General features: G+C 38.8%; 1 protein-coding gene and 1 long non-coding RNA gene across 13 annotated transcripts in view; one reads left to right on the top strand and one right to left on the bottom strand.

The window, feature by feature from the left end:
* LOC144579285 (uncharacterized) overlaps positions 1-3,689 on the bottom strand; it is a 172,644-nt gene extending 168,955 nt beyond the window's left edge. For both annotated transcript variants that reach the window (XR_013526572.1, XR_013526573.1), the window contains exon 1: positions 2,852-3,689. This is a non-coding gene — a long non-coding RNA (uncharacterized LOC144579285). The remainder of the gene's footprint in view (positions 1-2,851) is intronic.
* Positions 3,690-3,801: 112 nt separating this feature from the next.
* UGP2 (UDP-glucose pyrophosphorylase 2) overlaps positions 3,802-26,676 on the top strand; it is a 57,783-nt gene continuing 34,908 nt past the window's right edge. The window contains exons 1-4 of one of the 11 annotated variants that reach the window (XM_003734728.6): positions 3,802-4,038; positions 5,365-5,424; positions 21,237-21,364; positions 22,546-22,653. In XM_003734728.6, coding sequence (XP_003734776.1) covers positions 21,251-21,364; positions 22,546-22,653 — 222 coding nt within the window. In that variant the 5' untranslated portion in view covers positions 3,802-4,038; positions 5,365-5,424; positions 21,237-21,250. Of the gene's footprint in view, positions 5,031-5,237; positions 5,425-21,236; positions 21,365-22,545; positions 22,654-26,676 lie in introns of those variants that run through there. The other 10 variants (XM_008980616.5, XM_078349193.1, XM_008980618.5 and 7 more) reach the window with 10 other exon arrangements.

The following is a 26,676-nucleotide window of genomic DNA, read 5'->3' as shown; positions in this document are numbered from 1 at the left end:
ATGCATATTGTGATTAAACTGCATTCTTGGGACCCTAATGACTTTTAAACCCACTTAGAAGATTGACTTACGAACCATTAATTAACTATCCATAATGTGAACTAACTTCATTTTTTAAAGCATCTCAGTTATTTGAAATAATTGCTACTGTTCTGATGTAAAATTTATATGACCCTCAATATAACTTAAAAATCATACTGTGAACAAAAGAAAGGATATGTTATAATTTAAATTCACAACTTGTTTCAGCAAACTTCCTGATTCATTAACAACAGGGTGCTGGCAACAGGAAAGAATGAAGTCTTTCTCTTCCTCAAGTATTTGGAAACCCCATTCATTTTTAGACAACTCATTCATTAGTAGTCCATCTCATAGATATAATTTGGTATCTTTTTCCAGTTAACCCTGTTTGGTTACCTTTTTACTCAAGTGAAATGCCCTATTGTTAGATGTAGTCAGTAACTGGCAACTGCTGACTGAGTAACAGTAGCCCCTTTTTCCTCTCTCATGTGGGTGGCCTAGGATTTAGATGGGTACAGACGGGAGCCAATATTGAGTATGGGCAACAGTCCATTGGATAATTGTTGCCTGGACTCTTAGCTAAACACTTTGGGCACGACACAGACATTTTTATGGCTATGACATGTTTGCTCAAACTGCACTGCTTTATTTTCTTGAATGTAGAGGATAGGGTAGGATAGGCAAGAAAAAATTAAAGACCACACACATTGATGATCTGTATACTTATTTCATACTTTAACAATTCCAAAACCACTCTTTATTAGATAATACTCATGGGTAGTTAGCAACTTACTGTAAAGTCATCAGGGCACTGGCTGCTATTATTTTTATACTTTGGCCCAGATTCACCTCCAAGGTGGAATTAACTAAACTTAAAAAACTTTATCTCTAAATATAAACAACCTATCTTTTTTATGGCTCTCTAAGAGTTGAGAGAAGGGCCGGGCCTGTGGCTTATGCCTGTAATCCAGCACTTTGGGAGGCTGAGGTGGGTGGATCATCTGAGATCAGGAGTTCCAGACCAGCCTGGCCAACATGGCAAAACTCTGTCTCTACTACAAATACAAAAATTAGCTGGGCATGGTGGTGGGCACCTGTAATCCCAGCTACTAGGCTGAGACAGAAGAATCATCTAAACTCAGGAGGCAGAGGCTGCAATGAGCCAAGATTGTGCCACTGCACTCCAGCCTAGGTGACAGAGCAAAACTCCATCTCAAAGAAAAAAAAAGTAGAGAGTAGAATACAACACTGTGAGTTAAAATGATTTAGTGGCACTAAACTAGTCATTCGATATATACTTATGGAATGTTTGCTATGTACTAGACACTGTGCCAAGCACTAAATCTAAAAAGGCACCAAAAAAGATGCTTAGAAATAAGGCAGCAGACATGGTTTCCTTGTTATTGACAGAAAGTTCCTGTCTAAAGAAAAGGAAAAAGATATGATGAGGTTATATATCCTAGGACATGGGACTGGGTAAACTAAACTGAGTTTCCTTAAGTTTCTATGGGAAAGTAGAAAAAAGAAAGAAAGTATAGGCAGAATTTATATTATCCTTGGATGGTCACATATGGCACCGGACAAAAACTGGGTTCCAGCCTTCTTTTTGATTCACAGTCCATTTCACTCCAGCTCCTTAACCCTGCATACACTCTTATCGGCCTCCACTTCATTGTTTGGAATCCCCCATCCCAAGTTTCTGCAAAGATATAATCTAGAAATCTATCAATGTTACAGATTTCTAATGATACAGATATCAACATCATGCACCTTGAAGGGATATTCCAGAGTAATATCTTATGAAAAAAAGCCTTAATAAAGATACACACACTTGCCCAGAGAAAGCAATTTCTCAGTGACTGAAATATATAAAGAGAAACAGGTAACTGCTTTCTAAGCATGCCTTTCTCCATGGCCATCAAGAACTTCCACCTCTTTTTCCTATCTCCACATGATTTATCAAGTGAGGTTGTTTATAGTGGCTCTGAGAGAGTGGGAAAGCTCTTTTACAAAGTGTTTGTGGCTTCAAAATTTAAAACAGACATATAAAGAAATTTCATTTTATAAAGTACTGTTTTGAAATATTTGGAAATTTGGCCTCTAGAGTGCTACTTCTCTAAGAACTAGTGACTGAGTAGTTACAGATGTAACCACTGAAGATGGGTAGTTACTTTTTGGAGAGTTCTTGAGGCAGCAAATGTATGATCACCTTTGGTACTATATCTCAATATTTAATCACTCATAAATTAAGATGCCATTCTTAGGTATTAACAAATGCTCTTGCTGCAGTTAAACTCCATTTGCTCTTTAATCTTCTGTGAAGGCAGAAAATACAGTAACTGATCATCCTTTCTTATAATAAACCTGTATAATTAAAAACTCTTCATTGTCCTTTATCTTTTGCAGGGTAAGTAACCCTATATGGCCCAAATCTTTTGGGGGTATTTTATTTTGGTACTAAGGCTTATTGCTAAGTACTGCTTATTCAGTGCTAGAACAATTTCTGTTCTGTACACAAAGGATGTAGAGATTTTGTAAATATATTCAATCTCCAAATGCTGTTATTAAACTACAGACATCTGAATTTTAGACACATCTTTGGTTTTGTTTGGGGAAAATTCGTTTTATGGCCGAGAGGTTTCCGAGTGTAATATTTTTGGATTTCCTGTAAGAAACACGGAACCAATGGTTGTTGTTCTCTAGTACAACAAATTTTCACTAGCCTTTTCTGTTTTGTTTGTTCTAATAACATTTCCATATGAAAACGTGGAATCAAAAAATTAAAGTTCCTTTGCTTAGAGAATGAGTCATTAAAAAATTCTCACTTTACCTTGGTTGATTAGTGTTGCCCAAAGCCTCAAACTCTTATGTAATTACTGTACTTGTTTATTGGAGGCACATAAGAGAAGACGCTGGCAATTCTTTGGTCCTGGTGCAGGCTATTTAGAGTCTTAAAGTGGAAATGTAAAGTCTGAAATGCACTCGCTGCCAGGCACACTGAGTCCTCGGTACAGGTGAGGTTGGTGATACCAGGTGTGATTTGACAGGCCGTGGGCTGGCCCTGTAATAGTCTCCAGGCTAGTGTCAAGTTCCGTGTAACATCCTCTTGCCTTGAGGACTTCAAGAATCTACCAAAAGAAAAGCATCTCTTGAGGAGTAACTTAAGCCAATTTCACGTAGATCAGAAAAGTAAACGCCTATCATAGCAGAAATCTCTACAGGATTAGGAACTGGGGCAAGGGGGATGGTGGTGGTTCCGGTGGGGTAGCCTTCACTTGCCACTTTCTTCAATGCCTAAACCCTTCTTTTGTTAGTTGGCCCCACACAGGCCACTGCCTACTCCCTAACGCATCCTCACCCTCCCGCAACCGCACGTGAGGAGGAGAGCTAGCGTCCTCTGAGAAGCGTCTGGGTTCCCTCAGGACAGCTGCGGTGGGGAGCTCCGCCATCAGCGGAGCTTTCTTCAGTCCGTAGTCAGCGGGAACATTTTTACTGACTGGAAAAATAACCAGTTGTGCTCAGGTGCTCTCCCTTACTGGGACATACTGGTGAGGCTTCCCTGGTCCGGCGCCCACCGTAGGCGCTACTCCCACGCGCGGGATTCCCGCTTACAGCTTAGGGCCCACCTCCGACGGGCTCCCGCTTGCCGCAACGCTCCGCCCCTTGCCACCTCCGCACGTCTCATTGGCCAGACCAGCCAGGACCTCGGCTCCTGACTGGCGGCTACGCCTGTCGGTCGGTGCGGCAGGGACATTTCCGCATGAGGGAGTTGCTCCGAATGGAGGGGGAGGGGAGGGGAGGTGTTTAGGAGAAAGTGGGGGCTTTGGGTGTCGGGAACCGGCTGACGGGTGGCAGTGGGGGTTAGCAGCTGCTAGCGAGGGGCTCAAGGCGTGCATGTGAGGGAAGAGGGAGAGCGAGAGAAGGGCGCCTCAGCGGTGACTTTTTCTCACCCTGCGAGCCTTCTTCCCGGGGCGCCATAAACGCCCCCAGTTTCCCAGCTGCTAAAGGAAGAAGAAGGTGGGTCTCGCTGGCTGCTTGAGAAGGGGCGGGGTTGGGCTTCCGGCGACCCCCTGGATGGGTGTGTTTCCCCCTCTCGCGGGCCTGCTGCGTGGTACCGGAGGCGGAATTTGGGATTCTGAGCAGCGCAGGGCAGGCGCCGCGAGAGTATGTGAGGGAAGGGTCGGGGCCCTCCCTTGAGACCCCCGGGCCGGTGCACGGGTCTCCTCCTCGCTGGTGACCCTTTAGTGTCCGCTGCGGGGGAGGGGCAACATAGCCTTTGCCCTTTCCCGAGAAGAAGCTGCGGCCGGGTTTCGCTGCTCGCGGCGGGAAGTCGGGGAGCTGAGGCCCCGACCGGTCGGCCCGCTGGAGCTTGCAATTGGTAGCGCCTGCTAGTCCCAGAATATTTATGGCTGAGGAAAATGGTTGCACTGCCCCCGCTTGCTGGCCTCGCCCGCCTCCCCAACCCTTGCTTGAGTGGGAGCCGCTGTTGACCGGGGTTTTCCGGGGAAGCGGCTGGGGGCTGGACGGCGGCGCCGGAGAGGGGGCAGCTAGGGGTGCGGCCTCCCAGTGCCTCCTGCAGTCCAGCCTCGGAGGGCGTGGGGACTGGGGGGCGGTGAAATAGCCTGTAGGTCCGCCTCTTTCATTGATGAAATTTAAGTTCGTGTGGTTTTTACCTTTTCCGGGAGTCTCCAGCTGGCCCTCGTTTGTGTCAGGAGCGCTTGTCGCCAATAGTTCCTAAGCCGACTCAGTCTCACCAAGTTTCCGTCTTTTGGAATTGGGGAAGGTTTTTCTAGGTGGTTTTTCTTTCTTTCTTTCTTTTTTTTTTCTTTTGCCAGTTTTAATCTCTTTGAATAAACACTCCCTTAAGTAGTTAAATATAGGAGGAAAAATACGTCAGTTGTTAAAGCAGGAGAGGAAGAGAGACCTGCCCTATAGCGTGACTCCTATAGAAATTTTTTAAAAAGCCGGAGTGTTTTACTAAATCCCTAAAATGTCGAGATTTGTACAAGGTAAGAAATGCTGCTTCTTGTATCCCCCGAGTTGCTTTAGCCGAATTTGGGCACTGACAGTGGAGGTTGGTGGGTGGTTTGGAAGTGGAAATACTCATTTGAGATAACATTTGCGAAACGCTTTTCGTTGAATTGTCATCTGAGCTATCTTGAGCTGCTGGGTTGGCGCTCCAGACGCATATAATTTATGTTCCTTTACCCTGCTGGGTTTAGTTTTGCCTCCCTGAAATCAGGTTAGTAGTACTGTCGCTCTCCTAGATAGTGGCTGTTAAGTGATAAAACAGGATTTTGACTGCTGATTAATCCTTGTTCTCTTTTCCTGGTCTATGTTAAGGTACCTGTGTGTGCACGCGGACGGGAAGGGCTGGGGAAGCGGGAGGACTGGGAAAAGCAGGTGGGTTTTGCCGGGACTTTTGGGGAAGCTTTAGTGTTCTCAGTTTATACTTCGTTTGTGTGTACGTGGTTTGCGTCTCAGATTCACTTATTGCGAAACCGGGAGTAGCCCGAAGAAGCTGGAGGTCATTTCAGCTGGAGAAATGACTTTGCTGCATTGCTGTGTTTACTTTTTTCCTTTTTTGAACTATGAAAAGATGATTAAGGTTACTTTAAAATTTGAAAACTGCCCTCTAAATTCCACATGTGTGTTAAAAAAGGGTTAGGGAATGCCTCAGCAGAGCTTAGCAGTAACCGTGTGTGTATGAATGCATGTGTGTACGGTGCACTCATTGAAATTGGTGCTGCCTTAAACCTCTGACATCAGTTTGTAGCATGAGACTTGCTTCTGGTATGCAAGTAAACTCTTGTAGACTCCAGTGTGTGAAAGCTTCAGCCATCTTGAACACACAGCTAGTAAAGTTCACACTTAATGTGCTTTCTAATAAATGTAGGTGTACTTTTGAAAAAAAAAAAGTTGTGTCAGTAATGGCCATCATTTGACCCTGGGAATAAAGATGCCCTACTGAGTTATACATTACTTTATTAACTCTTCTTTACATTTTGTGTAGTAGATTAAAGGAAGAGAATTAAATTGTCTGTGTTATTATCAAAACCTATGCTTGCCTTTAGTAGTAAGCTCAGAAATGACACTTGTTATTAGACTTCCAAATTTATGTTATACCTTATATATGGTAAGAGATGCTCCTTATGTTCTGATTGAGTAAATATCTTATTCAGGAATAGAAAGGCAGAACTGTTAGAAACTTACTGGTTTTGTAATAACAACAATATTCATTTACCATGAAGATGATATTTTGCAAGAATGTGCTAGGTAAAAGGGGACAAGTCACTTCTCTTTAAAAGTTAGAAATATTGTTAAACCCAAGGTGTTCCATGTATTTATGCTTTAGAGTAGCTTGCAGAATTGGCAAACATTGACTGATTTCAAAGCCTTTTCTGTAAGGCTGTCTTCAGGAGATTAAAAATCACGTGGTAAGAATTGCTATGTGTGTTTGTCATTTCTTTATTATCCACTTTTTTTTAAGCCCTTTATATTTTGGAATACTAGATTTACAGAAAAGTTGGACATTTGTCAAAACTGAGAAATTAACATAGGTACGTTACTGTTAACCAAAGACTTTGGTCAGATTACCGTTCCCATGATTCAATCCAAGATACCAGATTGCATTTAGTTGCCAAACAGTTTTTTTCTTTCTTTTTGCTTCTTTTTTCTTTTAGGAGTCAAGGTCATACTGTGTTGTTCACTCTGGAGTACAGTGGGTATTAACAGTAGCAATCATAGTGAACTACAGCCTCAAATCCCTGGGCTCAAGCTGTCCTCCTGGCTCAGCCTCCTGAGGAGCTGGGACTATAGGCATATACCACAGCTTGTAGTTGCCATACATTTTTACTTTAAATAGTAGTTTTCCTTTTAAGATGGGCAGTTTTGCACAACAATATGACACTGCCTCAAAATTTTTTTCCATGAATGTTCCCCATGTTTATCATTGTTTAAATTTTTGTCTTTGGTTTGGTTTATGTGGTGAATTACGTTTATAGACTTGCGTATGTTGAACCAGCCTTGCATCCCTGGGATGAAGCCTACTTGATCATGGTGGATAAGCTTTTTGATGTGCTGTTTCAGTCGGTTTGCCAGTATTTTATTGAAGATTTTTGCATCTATGTTCATCATGGATATTGGCCTGAAGTTTTCTTTTCTTGCTGAGTCTCTGCCAGATGTTTGTATTAGGATGATGTTGGTCTCATAAAATGATTTGGGAAGGATTCCCTCTTTTTGGATTGTTTGGAATAGTTTCAGAAGGAATGGTACCAGCTCCTCTTTGTATGTCTGGTAGAATTCGGCTGTGTATCATTGTTTAAATTTTTTACAGTGTGAGCCCACTATATGTTTAACTCTGCTGCTGAAATTATAAATGATAAACCTAGTTGACAAATGACACAGCTGTTTCTATAGAAGAGCTTTCAAGTATAAGGGTTGGAATTTTTGATTTTGATTTTTTTTTTAAGCAAATCAAAGTCTTTGATCTTTGCTGCAGAAAATACTGATATTTTCAATCACTGGTACTTAGTAGTTTATGCTCCATAGGGGAAAGAGTGAACAGATGTTAGGTTTCTAACTTTTTTTTTCATGAGTTGTCTCATTAAGCTTTATAATAGTCCTGAGATGTAGATTTTTAACATGCTCTTACAAGTGAGGAAAATTAAGTTTCTTGTCCAACATTCACAGCTAAAATGAAGCACTGAATTTTTTTTTTTTTTGAGGCAGGGTCTCACTTTGTTGCTCAGGCTGGAGTGCAGTGCTGCAATCATAGCTCACTGCAGCCTTGATCACTTGGGCTTAAGTGCTTTTCCCACCTCAGCCCCCTGAGTAGGTGGGACTACAGGCACACACCACCATGCTTGGCTACTTTTTAAATTTTTTTGAAGAGACGGGCTCTCCCTATGTTTCTCAGGCTGGTCTCAAACTCCTGGACTTAAGCGATCCTCTATCCTCAGCCTCCCAAAGTGCCTGGGATTACAGGTGTGAGCTACTAGTGTCCAGCACTGAAATTCTTATATATGTATGTCTAAAACGCTTGTTCTTTCTGACATCTTTTGTTTTGTCTAACATTAACAACCGTGGAAATGGCCTGTTTCTCCAGCTAGACTCAGTTCCCATTGGGCAAAGATAATATTATAGCCTTGGGAGAAATACAATGTTCTGTAAGTGGTGGATACTCTAAAGTGAATTTGTCATGGATGACAAATAAGAAGCCCACAGCTTAGCACTTTCCATATACTATTTAGTAGGTTATCCTATATTTTTGGTTGTAGTTTTTATAATACTTCTTATGTTACATAAATGTTGAGAAAGATGAAAGGCTGCAGACTTAGATTTGAATACTTTTACTAGCAGGTGATCTTAGAGAGATAACTTTTGAACCTCAGTTTCTTCTTACATAAAAATTGGATAGTAATGCTTATACCTCAGAGTTATTGGAAAGCTGAAATGAGATAACTGTGTGGATATGTTAGGCACATATTAGGTGGCCAGTAAATTTTACTTTTCTTTCTTGAAATGACGGTGGCCTTTCCGATAGCATTGTCACCAGAAGTATAACCACGTGTCATCAACAGAAATAAACAGAAGCAAGGCAAGTATGACAGTTCTTTATTTTCCTATTCCAGGTTTCATGTTCAGGCCTAGGTGTTACTATGTTTAAAAAAAAAAAAAAGTGCAGTGGTGGGAGGGTGGGGCAGGGTAAAGTTTGGACAATGTGGAGTGAATACAAGTTGGTGACAATTTTGAGTGCAGTCAACAAAAATTTTTTTGAGCTCTTGGTATGTATAATGTACTGTATTAGGATTTCTGGCATATCCCTCATGGTAGGCACTGAAGTTCAACAGATCTGGGTATTACACCTGTGTGTTATGTATACTTGTTTTTGAATGTCATGGAACAGGGGGTTGCTATACTTTCCTTCAATCTCCTCCTCCAAATGTAGGCATTGTGCCTTACAGGAAAGCTGGGTATCTCCATCCTCAAGCACTTTGACCATAAACTATTAGGTAGAAATGTTCGATTAATAGGCAAGAGAGTTCTTAGTATATATTTCTTAGCCAAAAAAGGTTTAGCTTTCTTTGGTCACCTCTCCAAGTCTCTGGTACTCAGGCACTTAAGATTCCTCCTCTTAGGAAGAACTTTCTTTACTGGATTTGCAGCATAATTCCTAGCTAGTATATTCTGCCCTTGGGTCACCTTCTGTCTGTGATATTTCTTCTGCTTCTGGTTTTCCCTGCCCCAGGGGTTGTTCCAGGTCCCCCAATTATTCTAAATGAATGGGAGTACCATCTCTTCCCTAGCTGAGTGAGAAAGGGGGCTCCCTGTCATAGCTGAAGGTACCAGGAGTTGGGGTTGTCAGCAGCTGTGGGTTTTTGCCAGGTTTGTCAGTGGGTACCTTTTGGAATTTTGCTTTTAAAAAGTTCTGAGAATTATGGGCTCATCACTGTAAATGTTTTGAAACTTAATAAATAATGAAGAGACTAATGTTGTCTAGCCAGCTAAGGCCATAATGGATGCTTATGCTGTAATATTAGAGGCACTGTTTTAAAAGAATGGTTTTAAATATGCCATTATCTATCTAAATTATATAAAAATGTCTCTAATGTTCTTAAAATGAAGTATATACTTACATTTTAGGGATGTAAGTACCTCTGTGTCACTTAAAAAATGCTTGAAGCCTATCAGCTTTCCCATTTGTTAAAATTCTTTTTTGTAACTTTTTTGGTGACTCCTATTTGGTAGATGGCAGCTAGCCAGGGAAGATTACTGAGCTAATTATAACTGGAGGGGTCTTGGAGGAATACAGAGATGAGAAGCATTCTGGGGCCTGGTTCTTCTCAAATCCTAAAACCAAATTTAGCCTGTTGCTGATCACTTAGATGATGAGGATGCTTTTAGCACGGGATAGTGGCATGGATTTGTGTGAGGACTGGAGGCATGAAAATAACAACTAGGGCACACTCCTAATGTTTTAAAGATCTGATTAAGATTTATTATGTTGCTTGAAGAAAAGGCTGTAGTTAAATTCAGACACCGTTATAAATGTAAAACAATTCTAAAGAAATTTAAAATGAAGGGTTGAGCTGATGAAAAGTGTTGACTGTTTTCCAACGTGGACCTTGTAATCTCTGTGGGTAAATTGTCCTTGTTGTTACTAACCAGCCCTTCTTCTAATAAGATGGATGATTTTCATTTGTGAAATCTACTGAGGAAAAAAAAATGATAAGGAACATTAGAGAAATAAGAAATATTAACTGGTACACTTTTTGGGAGTGCCATTTCAGTGTTCTGAATAAACTGAAAAGTAACCTTAAAAGGAAATTACTCTAAGTGTTATTTTAGTCCGTAGATATTTTCTTGTGATATTGCTTCATGAAGACTATTCTTTTTGTGTGTATGTATTATTTTTCCCTTCATAGATGAATTGTAGCAAGTTTAATTAAAATAAAGGGATACTTAGATTGTGTGAGGAGCACCAGTTGGCCTAATAATGAAAGTGTTTTAAAAACAAGAAAAAGATACTGTAGTTTCCCAGTTCCCACCAAGCTTTTTGTAGAAGTATAGGCATTATGAGTTCCCAGAAAGCTAGACGTATTAATTACTAAAAAGTTAACGTAAACAGATACTTGAAAGTCAAACTGGATTATCTGTGAAAATAAAGAAGAGTGTGTTTACTTTCTATAAAGCCGTTCATCCTGATATCCAGCATTTATACTGTTGGAGAAAATTTCAGCAATATAGCATAAATTAGTAGGGGAAGTTCTTTGAGGGCTTGGGTTTTAAAGGATGAGAAAATATGATTCACTTACTACCTTTTTGGTTAGATAGGATCTCTTTAGAAGACAGTTTTCCTAAAGACTGTTGCCTTTTTGATATAGCCTACAATTTCTTTTCTAAATATCGTATTTTAAACATGGAGTAATAGTGTTTGAACTGTGGCCATCTTGGTCTTTGTAATTGAATGGATTGTCCCAGGCACAATGACTATTAACTGAAACCATAATTCTTAGATATTTAAAATTCTACTACCAGGGATGTATCTTTCTATTAATAACTTAATACATCTTTGAAAGTTGGCTTTGTGAAACTTTCAAAGAAAATTAAACTTTATGCGTTTTTTGATTGGGTATCTTATGTGTGAGAAAAGAGGTAATACTCCATTTGAAAGCTGTTTCCCAGTTTTCTTGATTGGTAATGCAGGCATCTCCTTTAATTTGTTGCACAGTGATTGTCTAGGACTCAAATTCTGCTTCTGCCAACAGTTCCATTGTTTATTTTTCTCAGTCATTGCCAAATGAAATCGTCTGTGCCCCAATCCATTTTGACAGTTAAGGATTGTTTTTGAGAAACATGGAGAAATTGGCTATGTTGTCTTAGTGTACATAAATCATAAAATGTTTCATTTCCCGAACATTTCTAGATATTTCTGTTAGTTTTTTCTATGTAAATCAAGAGAATTTTGTTTCTTTGTGATTTTACTTGTGTCCTTAAAAGAAAAGTCACTCATTATCTTCGTGGAGCAAAAATTAGTTGTATTTTTGCTTAGTCTTCTTTTTACTTGCTAGTCAACAAAAAAATACTATTTTAGGGGACCCTCTCTTTTACAATAGCTCCTCTTGCTCCCTGGCTACAATGACAATGTGATTGGAGTTTGTATTTTCTTCTAGTTGCTGCTCTGGCAGAGGCTGATGTGATATTTCATTTGTGTTATATGCCTGCCTAGAATTTTAAAACTTCCAAAGAGTACAGTAAAAGAACAACATAGTTATATCCACTGTTTTGGGTTCATTTGTGCCAATGGTAAAATGCTTAGCCTTGGTAATAAAATATTTATGGAATCCATAAAAGAGTTCTTTGATTTTTTTTTTCATTGCTTAGAAAACAGTGTATAAGGAAGGGTTGAAGAGCATGAGATCCAGTAAGAAAGTATTATTCTAATTTGTAGTTTTAACTTCATGTAATAGACATAGTTGAGCTGCTGGTTTTCATTCAGATTTGATGACAAACACCATGTAAATGTACTGTAACTGAGAAAGGAGAGACCTTCCTCGGGAAGAAAGAGATACAGGGCACCAGGCAACAGGGTTTGAGTTCCAGCTTGGCATTGCCTCTGTGTCCTTAGGCAAGTCAGCATCCCTGGGCCCCTGTTTCTTTATCTCCAAAATAAGGATTGGACTCACTGACCTTAAAGCCCTTCTAAGCATAAACATTTATCTAAATGCATACATATCAAGTTACAGGGCAGGACTACCGGATCATTTTTTGGTTCTTCATTGTGATTTTATGTTATGCCTCTTCTGATGACTTTCTTGTCATCCATTAAACATAAAATGAAGTATTATTTAACAAATCTCTTCTGAATGTTCTGTTTTCCATAAGTAGTGTTTTCTTTTTCCTTTGAGATTTTAAAAACTACTGTATTGTATCAGAGTAGGGTTAATCTTAATTGTTAATGAAAAGTCTGGTTTATATATAAACTGTAGCAGTTTTTTTTTAAAGCAAGGTAATGCATGATTAGCAAAAAATTAACAAGTTGCTCTGCATATTTGTTGCTGTAACAGTTCTTGAAAGCATGTTAGCCTTTTATTTTTGTTATCAAAAAGCATTTATTAAGCAGTCATATGAATATAAAGCTGAGTCATCTAAAAATATATCTCAGTGTAATCATTTTAGTTGGCAGTCTAAAATAACTTTAGTACAAAAAGATGATATAAAATCATGTAAGATACAACTTAATTGAATTTACTTTTCTTAATATATCATTGAATGACATGGATATTTTTTCTATATTATTTCCTAAATTAAGCTAAATATAAACCTATAAATTGTCCAATTTTGTTTAATCTCTAAAGTTTGTGAAAACATTACATTGGTATTTATATTGGTTAATAAAATTGAAAAGAAATTTAGTAGTCATTTGTCTAGACTATCTACCTGTTTGAAACTTCCTTGAGTCTATCTCTGATACTTGACTAATAAATCAGCCTCTTCTTGAGAAGCCTTAGCGACTGGGGCTTTAAGTACTTATGATGGTCTATACTTATCTTAACTCTGCCTTCTGTGACCAGACATCATGGCTCTTGTACACTTAAACTTTGGTCTTATTAGGCACTACCTACACTAGACTAGACTTCGCCTTCTCTATACCTACAGCATAGCTGGATCATAACAGGTTCTTATTCACTTAATAAATGTTATGTATCTACTATATCTCAGGCTCTGTGTTTGGCAGCAGGAATACATCTGTGAACATTACAGACATATACTTTCACAGAGTTTATAGTCTGGTGGATAAGATAAGCATTGAATAATTTTTTTGAAGTATGATGTTATAAAGGAGAGGTAAAAGGATCTAGCATATGAGCATGTAATAGATAACTTTACTTAGTTGAGAAAGATTTCTAGGAGGATAATTTCAGGTAATATTTAAACTGAACTCTAAAAAATGAATAGGAGCTATTCAAACTATAATTTTCTTTCTTTTTTTGGACAATTATGAACTTTTATTATCCTTTTGCAGAAGACCCAACATACTTTTCTCAGAAACCAACAAAAAACAAGATTTGAATAATAATACAATTAACAAGTGTTAATTGATAGTTATTTTTAAATGTTATACATAAATGTGAGAATGCCTATTTTTTTTATTGCATTTTAGGTTTTGGGGTACATGTGAAGAACATGCAAGATATTTGCATAAGTACACACATGGCAGTGTAATTTGCTGCCTTCCTCCCCTTCACCTATATCTGGCATTTCTCCCCATGCTCTCTGTCCCCAACTCCCCATCCCCCCACTGTACCTCCCCTATTCCCTGCAACAGACCCCAGTATGTAGTGCTCCCCTCCCTGTGTCCATGTGTTCTCATTGCTCAACACCCGCCTATCAGTGAGAACATGCAGTATTTCATTTTCTGTTCTTGTGTCAGTTTACTGAGAATGATGTTCTCCAGGTTCATCCATGTCCCTACAAACGACACAAACTCATCATTTCTGATTGCTGCATAATATTCCATGGTGTATATATGCCACATTTTCCCTGTCCAGTCTATCATCCATGGTCATTTGGGTTGATTCCAGGTCTTTGCTATTGTAAACAGTGCTGCAATGAACATTAGTGTACATGTGTCCTTATAGTAGAATGATTTATAGTCCTTTGGATATATACCCAGTAATGGGATTGCTGGGTCAAATGGAATTTCTATTTCTAGGTCCTTGAGGAATCTCCACACTGTCTTCCACAATGTTTGAACTAATTTACACTCCCACCAACAGTGTAAAAGTGTTCCTATTTCTCCACATCCTCTCCAGCATCTGTTGTCTCCAAATTTTTTAATGATCACCATTCTAACTGGCGTGAGATGGTATCTCAATGTAGTTTTGATTTGCATTTTTCTAATGACCAGTGATGATGAGCATTTTTCATATGTTTGTTGGCCTCATGTATTTCTTCTTTTGTAAAGTAAGCATTGGCAACAAAAGCCAAAATAGACAAATGGGACCTAATCAAACTCCACAGCTTCTGCACAGCAAAAGAAACAGTCATTAGAGTGAATCGGCAACCAACAGAATGGGGAAAAATTTTTCAGTTTACTCATCTGACAAAGGGCTGATATCCAGAATTTACAAAGAACTCAAACAGATTTACAAGAAAAAAACAAACAAGCCCATTCATAAGTGGACAAAGGAAATGAACAGACACTTTTCAAACTACGATTTTATGGGAACTTAAGTCCTGATCTACAGTTGAGTTGCATACCATTATTAGTCACCTATACTGTGCAAGGTGCTAAGGCAGGTTTTGGGAAAGCAAAGTTACATGACATAATGTGTTTTTTTCCCCTCAAGAGAATATGTTCTAGGATTGCAGACAGACATTTAACTAAAGAATTAGGGTTCTGAGAAGTGTTTGATATAATACAGAGACAGGAATGATTAAAAACCCCATGTGGGTTGTGGTAAAAGAAAGGCCTCTTTGAATGTTCAAGAGTCACTACTTAGAGCACTAGGAATACCACCATCAAAATGACAGAAGCCACTCAAGTAAAATAGTTTGAGTCTTTGGGGATTGAGGGATCAGAGCAGTTTCCCAGAGGTTGGAATGATTCTCATTATTTTGGAATTCACACTGGGCTATTCTAATTTTTTTTTTTCCTTATTTTTGCCTTCCCTTTTCTAAAAGTGTTGAGTGGTATTTTAAGTGCATGTTTTAGAACAGTCTTATAGTAAGGATGCTTTTAACTTCATGGAGCAGAAAAATATCACTTCATTTGGTTTGAAACGAGGGCCTTTTTATCACATAAATCCTTAAGCAGGATATGCAAGGTTGGTTAATTCAGTACAAAACCTTATCAGACCTTCCTTCTGCTGTGCTATCTTTGGTATATTTGCCTCATTGTTGGGCATCATGGCAGAAGAAACGTGGGGTGATGGATGGCCACAAACTCCTTATGTGAGTAGAAAAGATACTGTTTTTTCATGTATATCTCTTTTTTCAGTGAGGAACAACTCTTCTCCAAAGTGCTTTTGACAAATTATACCCTTATGGCTCACTGGTCAGAATAATATTACATTTTATGCTTAAAGCAATCACTAGAAAGGCTTTGGACCAATCTGGGCCTGGTGCCATCTCTGAAACACAGGGCATTGGGGCAGGGAGTTGGTGACAGAATAGCACTGGGGTAACAAGAAGAATGAAGAACATGGCTGCTACAAATTTGTTAAGATAAATGGAGTGTAATCTCCTAGAGCTACTCAAAGCCATACTGGCAATGTTTGCTGATTAGATATGCATATCCTCCCCACCCCAAACCCACTGAGTCAGAATCTCTCTGGGAGCATACACAGGAATCTGTGTTTTAACCAGCCTCCAAGTGATCAGTATGTACATTTAAGTTTTAGAAGTGCTATTCTACATGTCCCAAATGGAGTAGGAAATTGCAGCCTTTAGGCAATCTGGTTTTGTACTTTCATTAGCTTTGGCTATGCAAAAAGATGCTTTAGCTTGGCTTTTGATACATGCTTGTTTAAGGAATTTGTATTTATTTCAGTAGGCAATGAGAATTTCATCAAACAAGAAAGAGAAGTGATATGATGGAGGTTGCAGCTTAAGGAGATCAATCTATTCTACTTGGTACCATTAGATTAGAGTGATGGGCAGACTAGTTAGAAAGCTGTTTTCATAAATAGGAGAGCAAAATGCTAGGGGAACTAAGGTAGCAGTAATAGAAGTGAAAAACAGTGAATGAAATTATGGCCATCATTTAAGAAGTTTTGATAGTTGGCTTGTCCAATGTGAGGGAAAAGGTGGGAAGCACCAACTGTCACTGTGAGGTTTAAACCTTAGTTTCTACGAAAATGTTAATGCCATGGGGGAACAAGGAGAGCAAGAACAGTAATTTAGTTTGGATGATGAGTCTTGTTTTGGACATGTTAAGTTTGAGGTACCCAGCTGAGTATCCAGGTGTCGAGAGTCTTTAAGGCAGTAAAGATTGTGATCGTGGAGTTCAGGATAAACATTTAGGATGAGAGGCACATGTTTGAGTGATCAGTAAGGAGAGTGGCCAGAGAATTGAGGAGAAAAAATGGTTAGGGACAGGAGGAAACGTAGGGAGTGGGAGAGGAAAGGAAGGAGCCAGTTAGGGAAAGCAAGGTGTAGTCACAGAGGTAAGAAAAGATACAAGATAAAATTGAGTATTGGAACCCAAAAAGAGCTTTTCCAGGAGGAATATTCACAAATAATTGAGTTTAAAGGACTGCAGTATGCCCAGAAGAACCCGGTTAGCTTGAATTGGTCATAAAGGACTGCAGTGTGCCCAGAAGAACCTGGTTAGCTTGAATTGGTCATAAATCTAGCTGGTATAGTTTATATTTCTAGTTGCCACTAAATTCTTGTTTTATGGTTATTTGGCTCATAAGTCATTTGCTGATATAAGATTAAAGGGGCTCTCCAGTTCTTTGACTTTGAGTATCTCTCATTGTGAGTTTTCCAGGAAGGTTGGGACTGATCAGACAGAAGTGGCCTGGGGATGGCTTTTCAACTTCTTTGTTGCTCTTGGTGCTTCCCTGTGGTTTTTCTATGACCTGTGCATTATGAAACTAGCTTGTGTACTTACTTTGTTTGTGCCAGTATCAGGGTGTTAGGAAAGAGTATTATGTGCACCTCTTACTGCTGAAATATATAAAATAAGATCCAGGAATTAGGAAACAAAAACATTCACTTGTCAGATTGACTGTCTCCCTCTCTCTTTTTTGGCTCCAGCTGGATAAAAAAGCCTATGATGTTGAAATTTATTTCTTACGAAGAGGAAGAATTAGGAAATTGGGGGACAGGAAGAACTTGTGAAAAAAATTATTGCCTATTCTATCTGAAATTGACTTAAAGTGTGATGAAGTCAACCAAGACAATTCTAGTAATTCCAGTTTTATGTGGTGAGGAGTTACCTGTCTGTTGATTGAACATAAGAAAAGGTTCTGATAGAAATGATTTTGGAGGAGAGTATGGGATTTAGGGACTTTACATCAAGGTTAAAGAGAGCCAGGCCAGGAAGAAAAAAACATTAACAGGGTATTTCTGCCTCACCATGGTAGAATGGGACTAAAAAAAATGGCTTCGCTTCTGGGCTCTCAACATTGGCCTGCTCTGTGACCTTGCATAAGTCATTTAACTATTTTCAACCTGTTTCCTCGTCTGTAAAACGTTGAGAGTAGATTAAATGCTCCCTCCCATCTATAAAAATGTTTATGACTAAGGTAATGAAATGTTTGACTCCCAACTCACTCTGTGTCTAAAGTCATGGGGGATCAATTTTCTATTGCTTGGAAATAAGGACAAAACATTTTATGAGGTTAGAAATCTTGCATTATTCAGAGGATTTAGTTGACCTTCCTTTAGAAATACAGCTGTCATTGTCAGAAGTGTAACCTGAGAATGTTAAATCCAAGAAAGCTTTTGACATCTGTACTACTTTTCGTACCAGAAATTTCAAATCTTACTTAAAAAATTCAGGATGGATGAGGAAGTCACTACTAAGGGAAATGGTTTCCTGCTCTGTGCCTCCTGGTTTGTGCCCAGATGCTTAAGATAGCTACTCTTATTGTCTAAGCACTTTTCCTTATTCTTTATTCTTGAATATTTTTTATCCCTTAAAAGCCCCACCTGATTCTTTAATCACTGAAAACAGAGCTTTTAGAGGGGTGGAAGAGGTGACAGGCTTGTCGTGATGTTCTTTTGTTTAAGCTGATGATATTTGTAAAGAGGGTGAAAGAATACAAATTACTTTTTATGTGCATTGGTGCTGTGTCAAACAAAAGGAAGAAATAAAGGTTAGAGACATTTCTCAACTCAAGTTTGAATCTGTGTCTGGGATTTTTTGAATCTGCCTGTGAAACTTAAACCTGCTACAATTGACACAGCACATACACTATTAAATGTGTCTTTCAACCAGCCTTTCTTAGCTTGGCTTGATAGGGAGGATAGTGACTTGGGTTATGTGTGTTTTGACCTTAAATCATGTAAATTTATAAATTATTCTATAGAGGGAATAACTTTAAAATGTTTTGTTTTTCAAATGGTTCTCATTTAGACAAATCTCAAACAACTACTTTAGTTACTTCTAAATGTTGTATTTACATTTAGTTTTATCTCATTTTGGCATTTTTTCCAGTGCATAACTTAAATGTTTCCATCGTATTTTTTTAGGAATGTGACTGTGAATACTGGGTTTCAGAATCTAACTTCAGCAACAAGTAGCAAATCTGTAGATGTCTTTGAGTCTAACAAAAGACTTATTTTAAAAATTATTGTATAGTTATTCTTGATTTATTTTAATTGATCAGAATGAGACAATTTAGGGCCTGGTGCTCATGCCTGTAATCCCAGCACTTTGGGAAGCTGAGGTGGGCAGGTTGTTTTAGCCCAGGAGTTTGAGAACAGCCTGGACAACATATGGAGAAACCCATCTTTGCAAAAAAAAAAAAACAGCCCCATCTGTAGTCCCAACTCCTTGGGAGGCTAAGGTGGGCTTGAGCCTGGGACAGGGAGGTTGCAATGAGCTGTGATAAAGCCACTGCACTCCGACCTGGGCGACAGAGGGATACCTTGTCTCAAGAAAAAAAAAATCAAACAATTCATATGTTCTTTAATATAGAGTTTTTTCTTCCTCTGTGTTTAATATATTTTTCTTTCAAATTATTTTCCAAACATTGAATGAGAATTGGCTTAAAGACTGGAGAAAGAGGCATCCCAGGGGCACATGAGGTGTCAGGATAGGATACTTAACCGGGGACAAATTTTAAAATACGTCTAAATCTGTCACGGGATGTGCATGTATGGATGATGTCATGTTAACTCTAGTTTGAACTGTTCTGCAGTAACTTTTAATTACCTGTAATAGTTTATGCCTCCATTGCCATGGGTTTTTACAAATTATAATCAAATTGTTACTAGCCAAAACTTGTCTTTAGGTTGTTTATGGAACACACATGGTATATGGTGCTTCTTGACTCACAGAGGGTCACTTTGGTTCCCAGGCTAGATAGAATACAGTGGTGTGATCGTAGTTCACTGCAGCCTAGAATTCCTGGGCTCAAACGATCCTGTCACCTCAGCCTCCCTAGTTGCTAGGAGTACAAGTGTGTGCCACTATGATCTGCTAATTTTTGTATTTTTCGTAGAGACTGGGTCTTGCCGTATTGCCCAGGCTGGTTTTGAACACCTGGCCTCAAGTGAGCTTCCCTCCTCAGCCTCCCAAAGTGCTGGGATTACAGATGTGGACCACCCAAGCCCTACCCACTTTGATAGTATTACTGAATAATACTAAGTTAGTTATGTTAGGGTTTATAACTGTAAAAAGAGCTTGGTTGGAAAAGGGCTATTTTAGAGTTAAATTTCAGCAAATTTCCTTGGATTTTTTTCACTTGGATTTAGATGTGATGGAACATATATATGAAAAGATTTTTGAAGAGCTATGTTAAATATCCTGTCTGTTAACATTTTTAGTTATTTGCAGGAGGTAGAGGCTATCTATGTTAAATAAATTACCCCAAGAGTTATGTAGTTTACTATTTGCTGTTCTCAAAAGTATCTTTAAAATAGTGATTACGTTGGCTTTAATTCTGTCTGTATAAATGTCTTCTTCTCCTGTCCAAATGATAAGTGAAAGAATTTATAGTATGTGGAGTGGATAAGAGGAAAGAATTTTTAGCCTTATTGAAATGTGAGTCAGCTAAATTAATAGGCATTTGTAAGAATAACTAGTTATCAAAATATTTGAATATAAACTTTAAAAATAGATTTTAAAAATAAGGTTGAATCTAGTACTGAGGATAGAAGGGAGGGGTGGACAATAATCCACTTGTCCGTTTTATGAGAAGTAAATAAGACGATTACTTTCTAGATAAAGTGTAAAACAGCCTGTGTTGGTATTTTTCTCCCAAAGCATTTGGGCTTGGGGTGTTTCTTTTTCTGTAATTTTTTTTCCTTTTCTTTTGAGATGGGATCTGGTTCTGTCACCCAGACTGGAGTGCAGTGGCACGTTCTCAGTTCACTACAGCCTCTACCTCCTCAGTTCAAGGGATCCTCCTTCTTCAGCCTTCCAAGTAGCTGGGAATACACATAAGCACCACCACACCTGGCTAATTTTTGTATTTTTTAGTAGAGATGAGGTTTTGCTGTGTTGTCTAAGCTGGTCCCAAACTCCTGGGTTCCAGGGTCTACCCCACTCGGCCTCCTGCAGTGCTGGGATTACAGGCCTGAGCCATGATGCCTAGCCTTTTTCTGTCATTTTCTATTTTAGTTTGTATTCATCTAAGAGGCATTTCTGTCACCTTTTATGCCAAAAGCACTAAAAGTCTAGTCTGACACATGTTAACAGTGCAGAGTCTTGGCTGAAATTGCGAACCACCAGAAGAGGGCAGGCAGCTCTACGCCCTTGTGCTTTTAAAGTGAAAATGTTGATGCAGGAAAGTAGAGGCACCTTGGAATTGCCAGTACGTCTAAAGGGATTCTTGTTTAGTGGAGAATATGAAACTGGAATGAAACTAGTCCTAACTAGTTGACACTGCTGAATTCCTGCCAGAGGACAAGGGGACCATGGGATTGAGCCCTTTTCATTTGCTGAATACCAGAACTAGATCAGTTATAGCTTACCAGCTGTTTGAATGGCTTTCTGGAGTTTTCAGTCGGTGGTTTTATATTTTTATTTTAAGATCTTAGCAAAGCAATGTCTCAAGATGGCGCTTCTCAGTTCCAAGAAGTCATTCGGCAAGAGCTAGAATTATCTGTGAAGAAGGAACTAGAAAAAATACTCACCACGGCATCATCACATGAGTTTGAGGTAAGGTCTCTCAAACTTCATCTGTCTTCATGCTGAGTTGCTGCCAATGATAATGATCATCATCCAGCCTCAAATAAACACAAGATGTAAGATAACATCAAAAACAAATAATTAGAATTCCTTAACAGTTAAAGGCTTTTAACGTTTGTCCTTCGTTAATCCATCATCTTTTTTTCATTTAAGCGTAGGAAGTTTTCGAAGTCATTAAAAGAATCAGAAACAAATTATACTATACTTTATTTGTTCTGTGTTTTGATATCATTGGGTAGAGAAATGGATAAATGTGTTCAGTTGGAATTGAGAGAAGTTAGTGTTTTGAGGCAAGCTGTATTTTCTTTCTTTTTGTTCCTTTAATGAAGATTAATTTTCATTTAGAAGTAGAGAAAGATATTGGTAAGTAAATGTGGCCAGGTACAGTGGCTCATACCTGTAATCCCAGCACTTTGGGAGGCTGAGGCAGGAAGATTGCTTGAGCTCACGCCATGCATAGTGGTGTGTGCCTGTGGTGCCAGCTACTGGGGAGGCTGAGGTGGGAGGGTTGGCTTAAGCCTGGGAGGTGGAGGTTGCAGTGAGCCAAGATTGCACCATTACACTCTAGCCTGGATGGCAGAGCAAGACTCTGTCTCCAGAAAACAAACAAACTGTGTGTGTGTGTGTGTGTGTGTGTGTGTTTTTTGTTGTTAGTTGGAATTCCCATTAAACAAATGGGGTTTTGTTTTTGTTGTTGTTGTTGTTATTGAGACAGGGTCTCACTCTGTCACCCAGGCTGGAGTGCAGTGGCACCGTCTCCACCCACTGCACCCTCGACTTCCTGGACTCTAGTGATCCTCCCACCTTGGCCTCCAAGTAGGTGAGACTACAGGCACATGCCACCATACCTGGTTAATTTTTGTAATTTTCTGTAGACACCAGGTTTTGCCGTGTTTCTCAGGCTGGTCTCAAACTCCTAAGCTCAAGTGATCAGCGGGCCTGAGCCTCCCAAAGTGCTGGGATTACAGGCGTGCACCAACCATTTCCAGCCTCTATTAGCTTTTAAGGTGTAAAAAAGTCTCTCCTCCTTGTCCTAATGGTATAAGAATTTCATTTAAAGATATTTTAAATGTATAACTTGTATCTGTCTTTATGTTTTTATTAAATATTAAGCATTCTTCAGGTTGTAACAATGACTTCTATTTTCACAGCACACTAAAAAAGACCTGGATGGATTTCGGAAGCTATTTCATCGATTTTTGCAAGAAAAGGGGCCTTCTGTGGATTGGGGAAAAATTCAGAGACCTCCAGAAGATTCGGTAAGTTTTAGATAAAATGTAGGAAAATTTAGGATAATTGTGGACATTGGTTTAACTTAGAAGGGTTGGGATCATGTAACAATCATCATGTGAGACAAGACAGGAGTTGCTTTGAATTCTCTGACCTCTCATGCTGAAACTATGGAGACAGCCTTTGACTCCTTTCCCTTCTTTTGGACCTCCCAGATAACAGTCTAATCTCCCTGTAGCAGTACCCAGTATCCCTGGATATGAAACGACTCTTTTGCAAAGTACCCAGTATACCGTAAGAGCTTAATTTACCTTGTTTCTTCCTTCTCTCTCCCAAATCATTTGATTTCTCATTGTCCATAGGGTCATCAATGCTTAGCCAGATCTTAAAGCTCTCTTCTTGCTTTCAATCCATCTTTATAGCCTTATTTTCCACCTGCCTTATGTGAACCAGCCTAGCATTATCTTTGCACACATTGTATTCCCTTGCTTTTGGACTTCTGCATATGCTTTTTCTCAGAATGCCAGGGTCTCTTCTGTCAAAATCTTTCTCATTCTTGGAGGCTCAATTCAATGCCTGTATTGATTCTTGGAGGCTCAATTCAATGCCTGTATTGATTCTTGGAGGCTCAATTCAATGCACTGTGGTGGACGTATGGAGTAGTATAGTATTGGAGGTTCAAATCCTAGCTCTGCTGCTTATGAGCTTTGTGTAAAATGATAATAATACCAAGTACTTTATATACTTCACAGGGTTGTTTTGAAGCTTTATTAATTTATGTGGAAATATGTTAACCCTTGAAGCATTTTGCAAATGTTAGGGTTTTTTTGTACCATTATGTGGCACTTAGCCAGCCTAATTAGTCGTAAGTGTTTGTACATGTGTTGTTTTTCAAACTAGATCCAGAAGCCAGGAGTTTGTGTGTCCTGAGCAAATACTTGTTGAATGGATGATCCAAACGAAGTGATTGTCAAAGAATTTTGTTAACACATTGGCTTTCTTCTCTGTCCTTTCAGCGCTTTGGACCCCTGCTGCTTTTGGCATATTTCACTGCAGGTAGAAAAGACTTGATAGAGTGGAATAATTATATGTAGATAATTTTTTAATCTGTCTATAATCTTACAGAATCTAATATTGGTTTAAAAACTGGGCTGTTTACAGCAGGGATATGGCAAACTATTGTTTGAAGGCCACCTATGTTTATAAAGTGTTTTTGAAATATTGCTTCATTCATTAATTTATATACTACCTATCGTAGCCTAAGCTAATAGAATCCCTCTTATTTTTTCCTAACGAGAAAATTCTATATATATAGTACCTAGTTGGAAGTACTTTTATTTGCATATGTGAAAAATGTCTTTCAGTTCTTAAACTTTAAAAAATGTTAAATTATATTCACACTATAAATAAGCTAAAAAATAAAAATCTCAACTATTCACTTTGAGGAGTCTCTTATTTGTGATGTTAAAGCTAAAATTCTTCTTGCCTGTAATGCTTAACAATTACAATATGCATTTTTTTTTCATTAGGATCTGATATTTTTTGGTCTTTGATTTCCTTGGCCCTAGTGAATGAATTGTGATTTATTTTTCTACTTTTAAGTAGTAGATTTAATAGTATTTTCTCCCAAGAAAGATTTAGAAGCGAATTCTTCTGGGTAGATATGTTGCTTAAGAAAATAACTAGGTATAAATTCAGTCAGATTTGTAAAAATGTTTTGGAGCAGCCTAAAATTGTAATAAATTTAGGCACTATTTATTTCCCCGCCTTGAAACACTTACAACTTTTGCTTAGGAATGATCGTAATTTAAGTAACCTAACTTATAAAATTTGTGATGGACTGCGGTATAAAAGTATAGTTTCTTTTTTTTTTTTTTTTTGGAGACCAAGTGCCACTCTGTCACCCAAGCTGGAGTACAATAGCATGATAAAGGCTCATTGCAGCCTCTATTTCCCTGGGTTTGTGATCCTCTCACCTCAGCCTCCTGGGTAGCTGGGACCACAGGCATGCACCAGCATGTCTGGCTAATTTTTGTATTTTTTTTTTTGTAGAGATTGGGTTTCACTATGTTGTCCAGGCTGGTCTCAAGCAGTCTGCCCATCTTGGCCTCCCAAAATGCTGTTATTACAGACATGAACCACTGTGCCTGACAGTGGTTTTGGTCTTAATTCTTGCTTGCAGACCTGGGAATTTTTTTGTTCTGTACTATACAAACATTTTGGAGATAGAGCCTACTTGAAGGAAGGCACACAGATTTATTATGTTCTCTCTATATATCTATCTATCTATCTATCTATTTTTTTTTTTTTTGAGATGGAGTATTGCTCTGTCGCCCAGGCTGGAGTGCAGTGGCACAATCTCGGCTCACTGCAACCTCCACTGCCCTTGTTCAAGTGATTCCCTTGCCTCAGCCTCCTGTGTAGCTGGGATTACGTGCGCACCACCATGTCTTGCTAATTTTTTTTGTATTTTAGTAGAGATGGGGTTTCACCATGTTGGCCAAGATGGTCTCAATCTCCTGACATGGTGATCCGCCTGCCTCGGCCTCCCAAAGTACTGGATTACAGGCATAAGCCACTGTGCCTGGCTGTGTTTGGTATATTTTAATGTTCAACATTCAGTTTTTTTTCAGAGGAGAAATCTTTCTTTTGTACTTTGAGAGATTATGATGTATAGTAGGGATTCTTGAAGTAGGGATTAGAGGGTGGAGAAAGAAGGAGCAGAGGAATCAGAATCACCTTGGGATTTTTTTTTAGTTCATACTACCCTGCCCCATGCCCAAGAAAGTTCTGATAAATTCTTTCGGGAGGCTATGCCCATGTAGTAAACCATAGTTACTGATAGTAATACAGAATTGATATAGGACAAAAGAATAGAAATATAAAATAAATTCTAGATGTAATATGATTTTATGCAGTCTTTTTCTGTTTATAAAAGTGTAAGTCTTCATTAAAAGTGTCTTTATTTTGAAGCCTAAGTTTTAAGCTTCTTCAAAAAGTGTATTAGCAATCCCATATGCCCTTAATACTGAAAATTTTGGAATACAGAGGCAAAAAATAAGTTTGCTCTTCAACTGTGTCATGAGTTTCTTGAGTGCACAAATGTGTTTTTATATATAGATACATGTTACCAGCTTTTGCAGATAGTTCTGAGAATACAAATCATGGGTTAATGTTTGTTCACCTTGGTTCTCCTGGACGCCTCCTTGTGGCCTCTTCTTCCCACTCTCCTCTTTCCCAAAGGTTTTCTTTCTCAGGTATAAGAGATTATACAGAGATCATTTTCCTTTCAAAATGTAATTTTTAAAAGTGAACATAGGTTTTTTTTTTTTTTAATGGAGATGATATTTTATCTTCCTAGGTAAAAAGAAATTACTGTGGAAGAACAGCTGCTTAGAGTGATATTTCTCATTCAGCCTTATATCAGAGATGTGCACATAAACATTCTCGTACCAGCGTGCCTATGTTTTTGTACATGGGTTGACAATTACCAGAGTCAGCCACCTGGTTTGTATGTAAAGTTTTATTGGAACCACAACCACATACTCATTTTCATACTGTCTCTAACTGCTGTTTTGCAATGATGGCAGAGTTGAATAGTTGGAGCGAAGACAGTATGGCCTGTAAAACCTAAAATATTTATTATGTAGCCTGTTTACTGACCCCATTTTAGTGTATGTATTCTCAGAACATATTTAGTAGCTTGCTTTATTTCTTTGGCCCTCAGAAAACAGACCTCATTTTCCTTTGTCAATTCAGATGATCACTTTTAATTTTTATCTTTATTTTTTATTTTCTTTTAGAAATGAGCTCTTGTTCTGTCATTCAGGCTGGAGCGCAGTGGCTCAGTCATAGCTTACTACACTTTTGAACTCCTGGGCTCAAGGGGATCCTCCTTCCTCAGCCTCTTGAGTAGCCAGTACTACAGGCACGTTCCACCAGGCTCGGCTAATTTTTTTTTTGGCCAAGCTTAAATGTTGGGAATGGAGAGGGATGGGAAGTAGATCAGAGTTGTGACCGAGAAGGTATTAGGTTCTCTTGAGCCCTAACTT

This window comes from Callithrix jacchus, chromosome 14, assembly GCF_049354715.1.
Source record: "Callithrix jacchus isolate 240 chromosome 14, calJac240_pri, whole genome shotgun sequence".
NCBI lineage: Eukaryota > Metazoa > Chordata > Mammalia > Primates > Cebidae > Callithrix > Callithrix jacchus.
The sequence above is the reverse complement of the archived record's forward strand: the minus strand, read 5'-3'. Positions and strand labels throughout refer to the sequence as shown.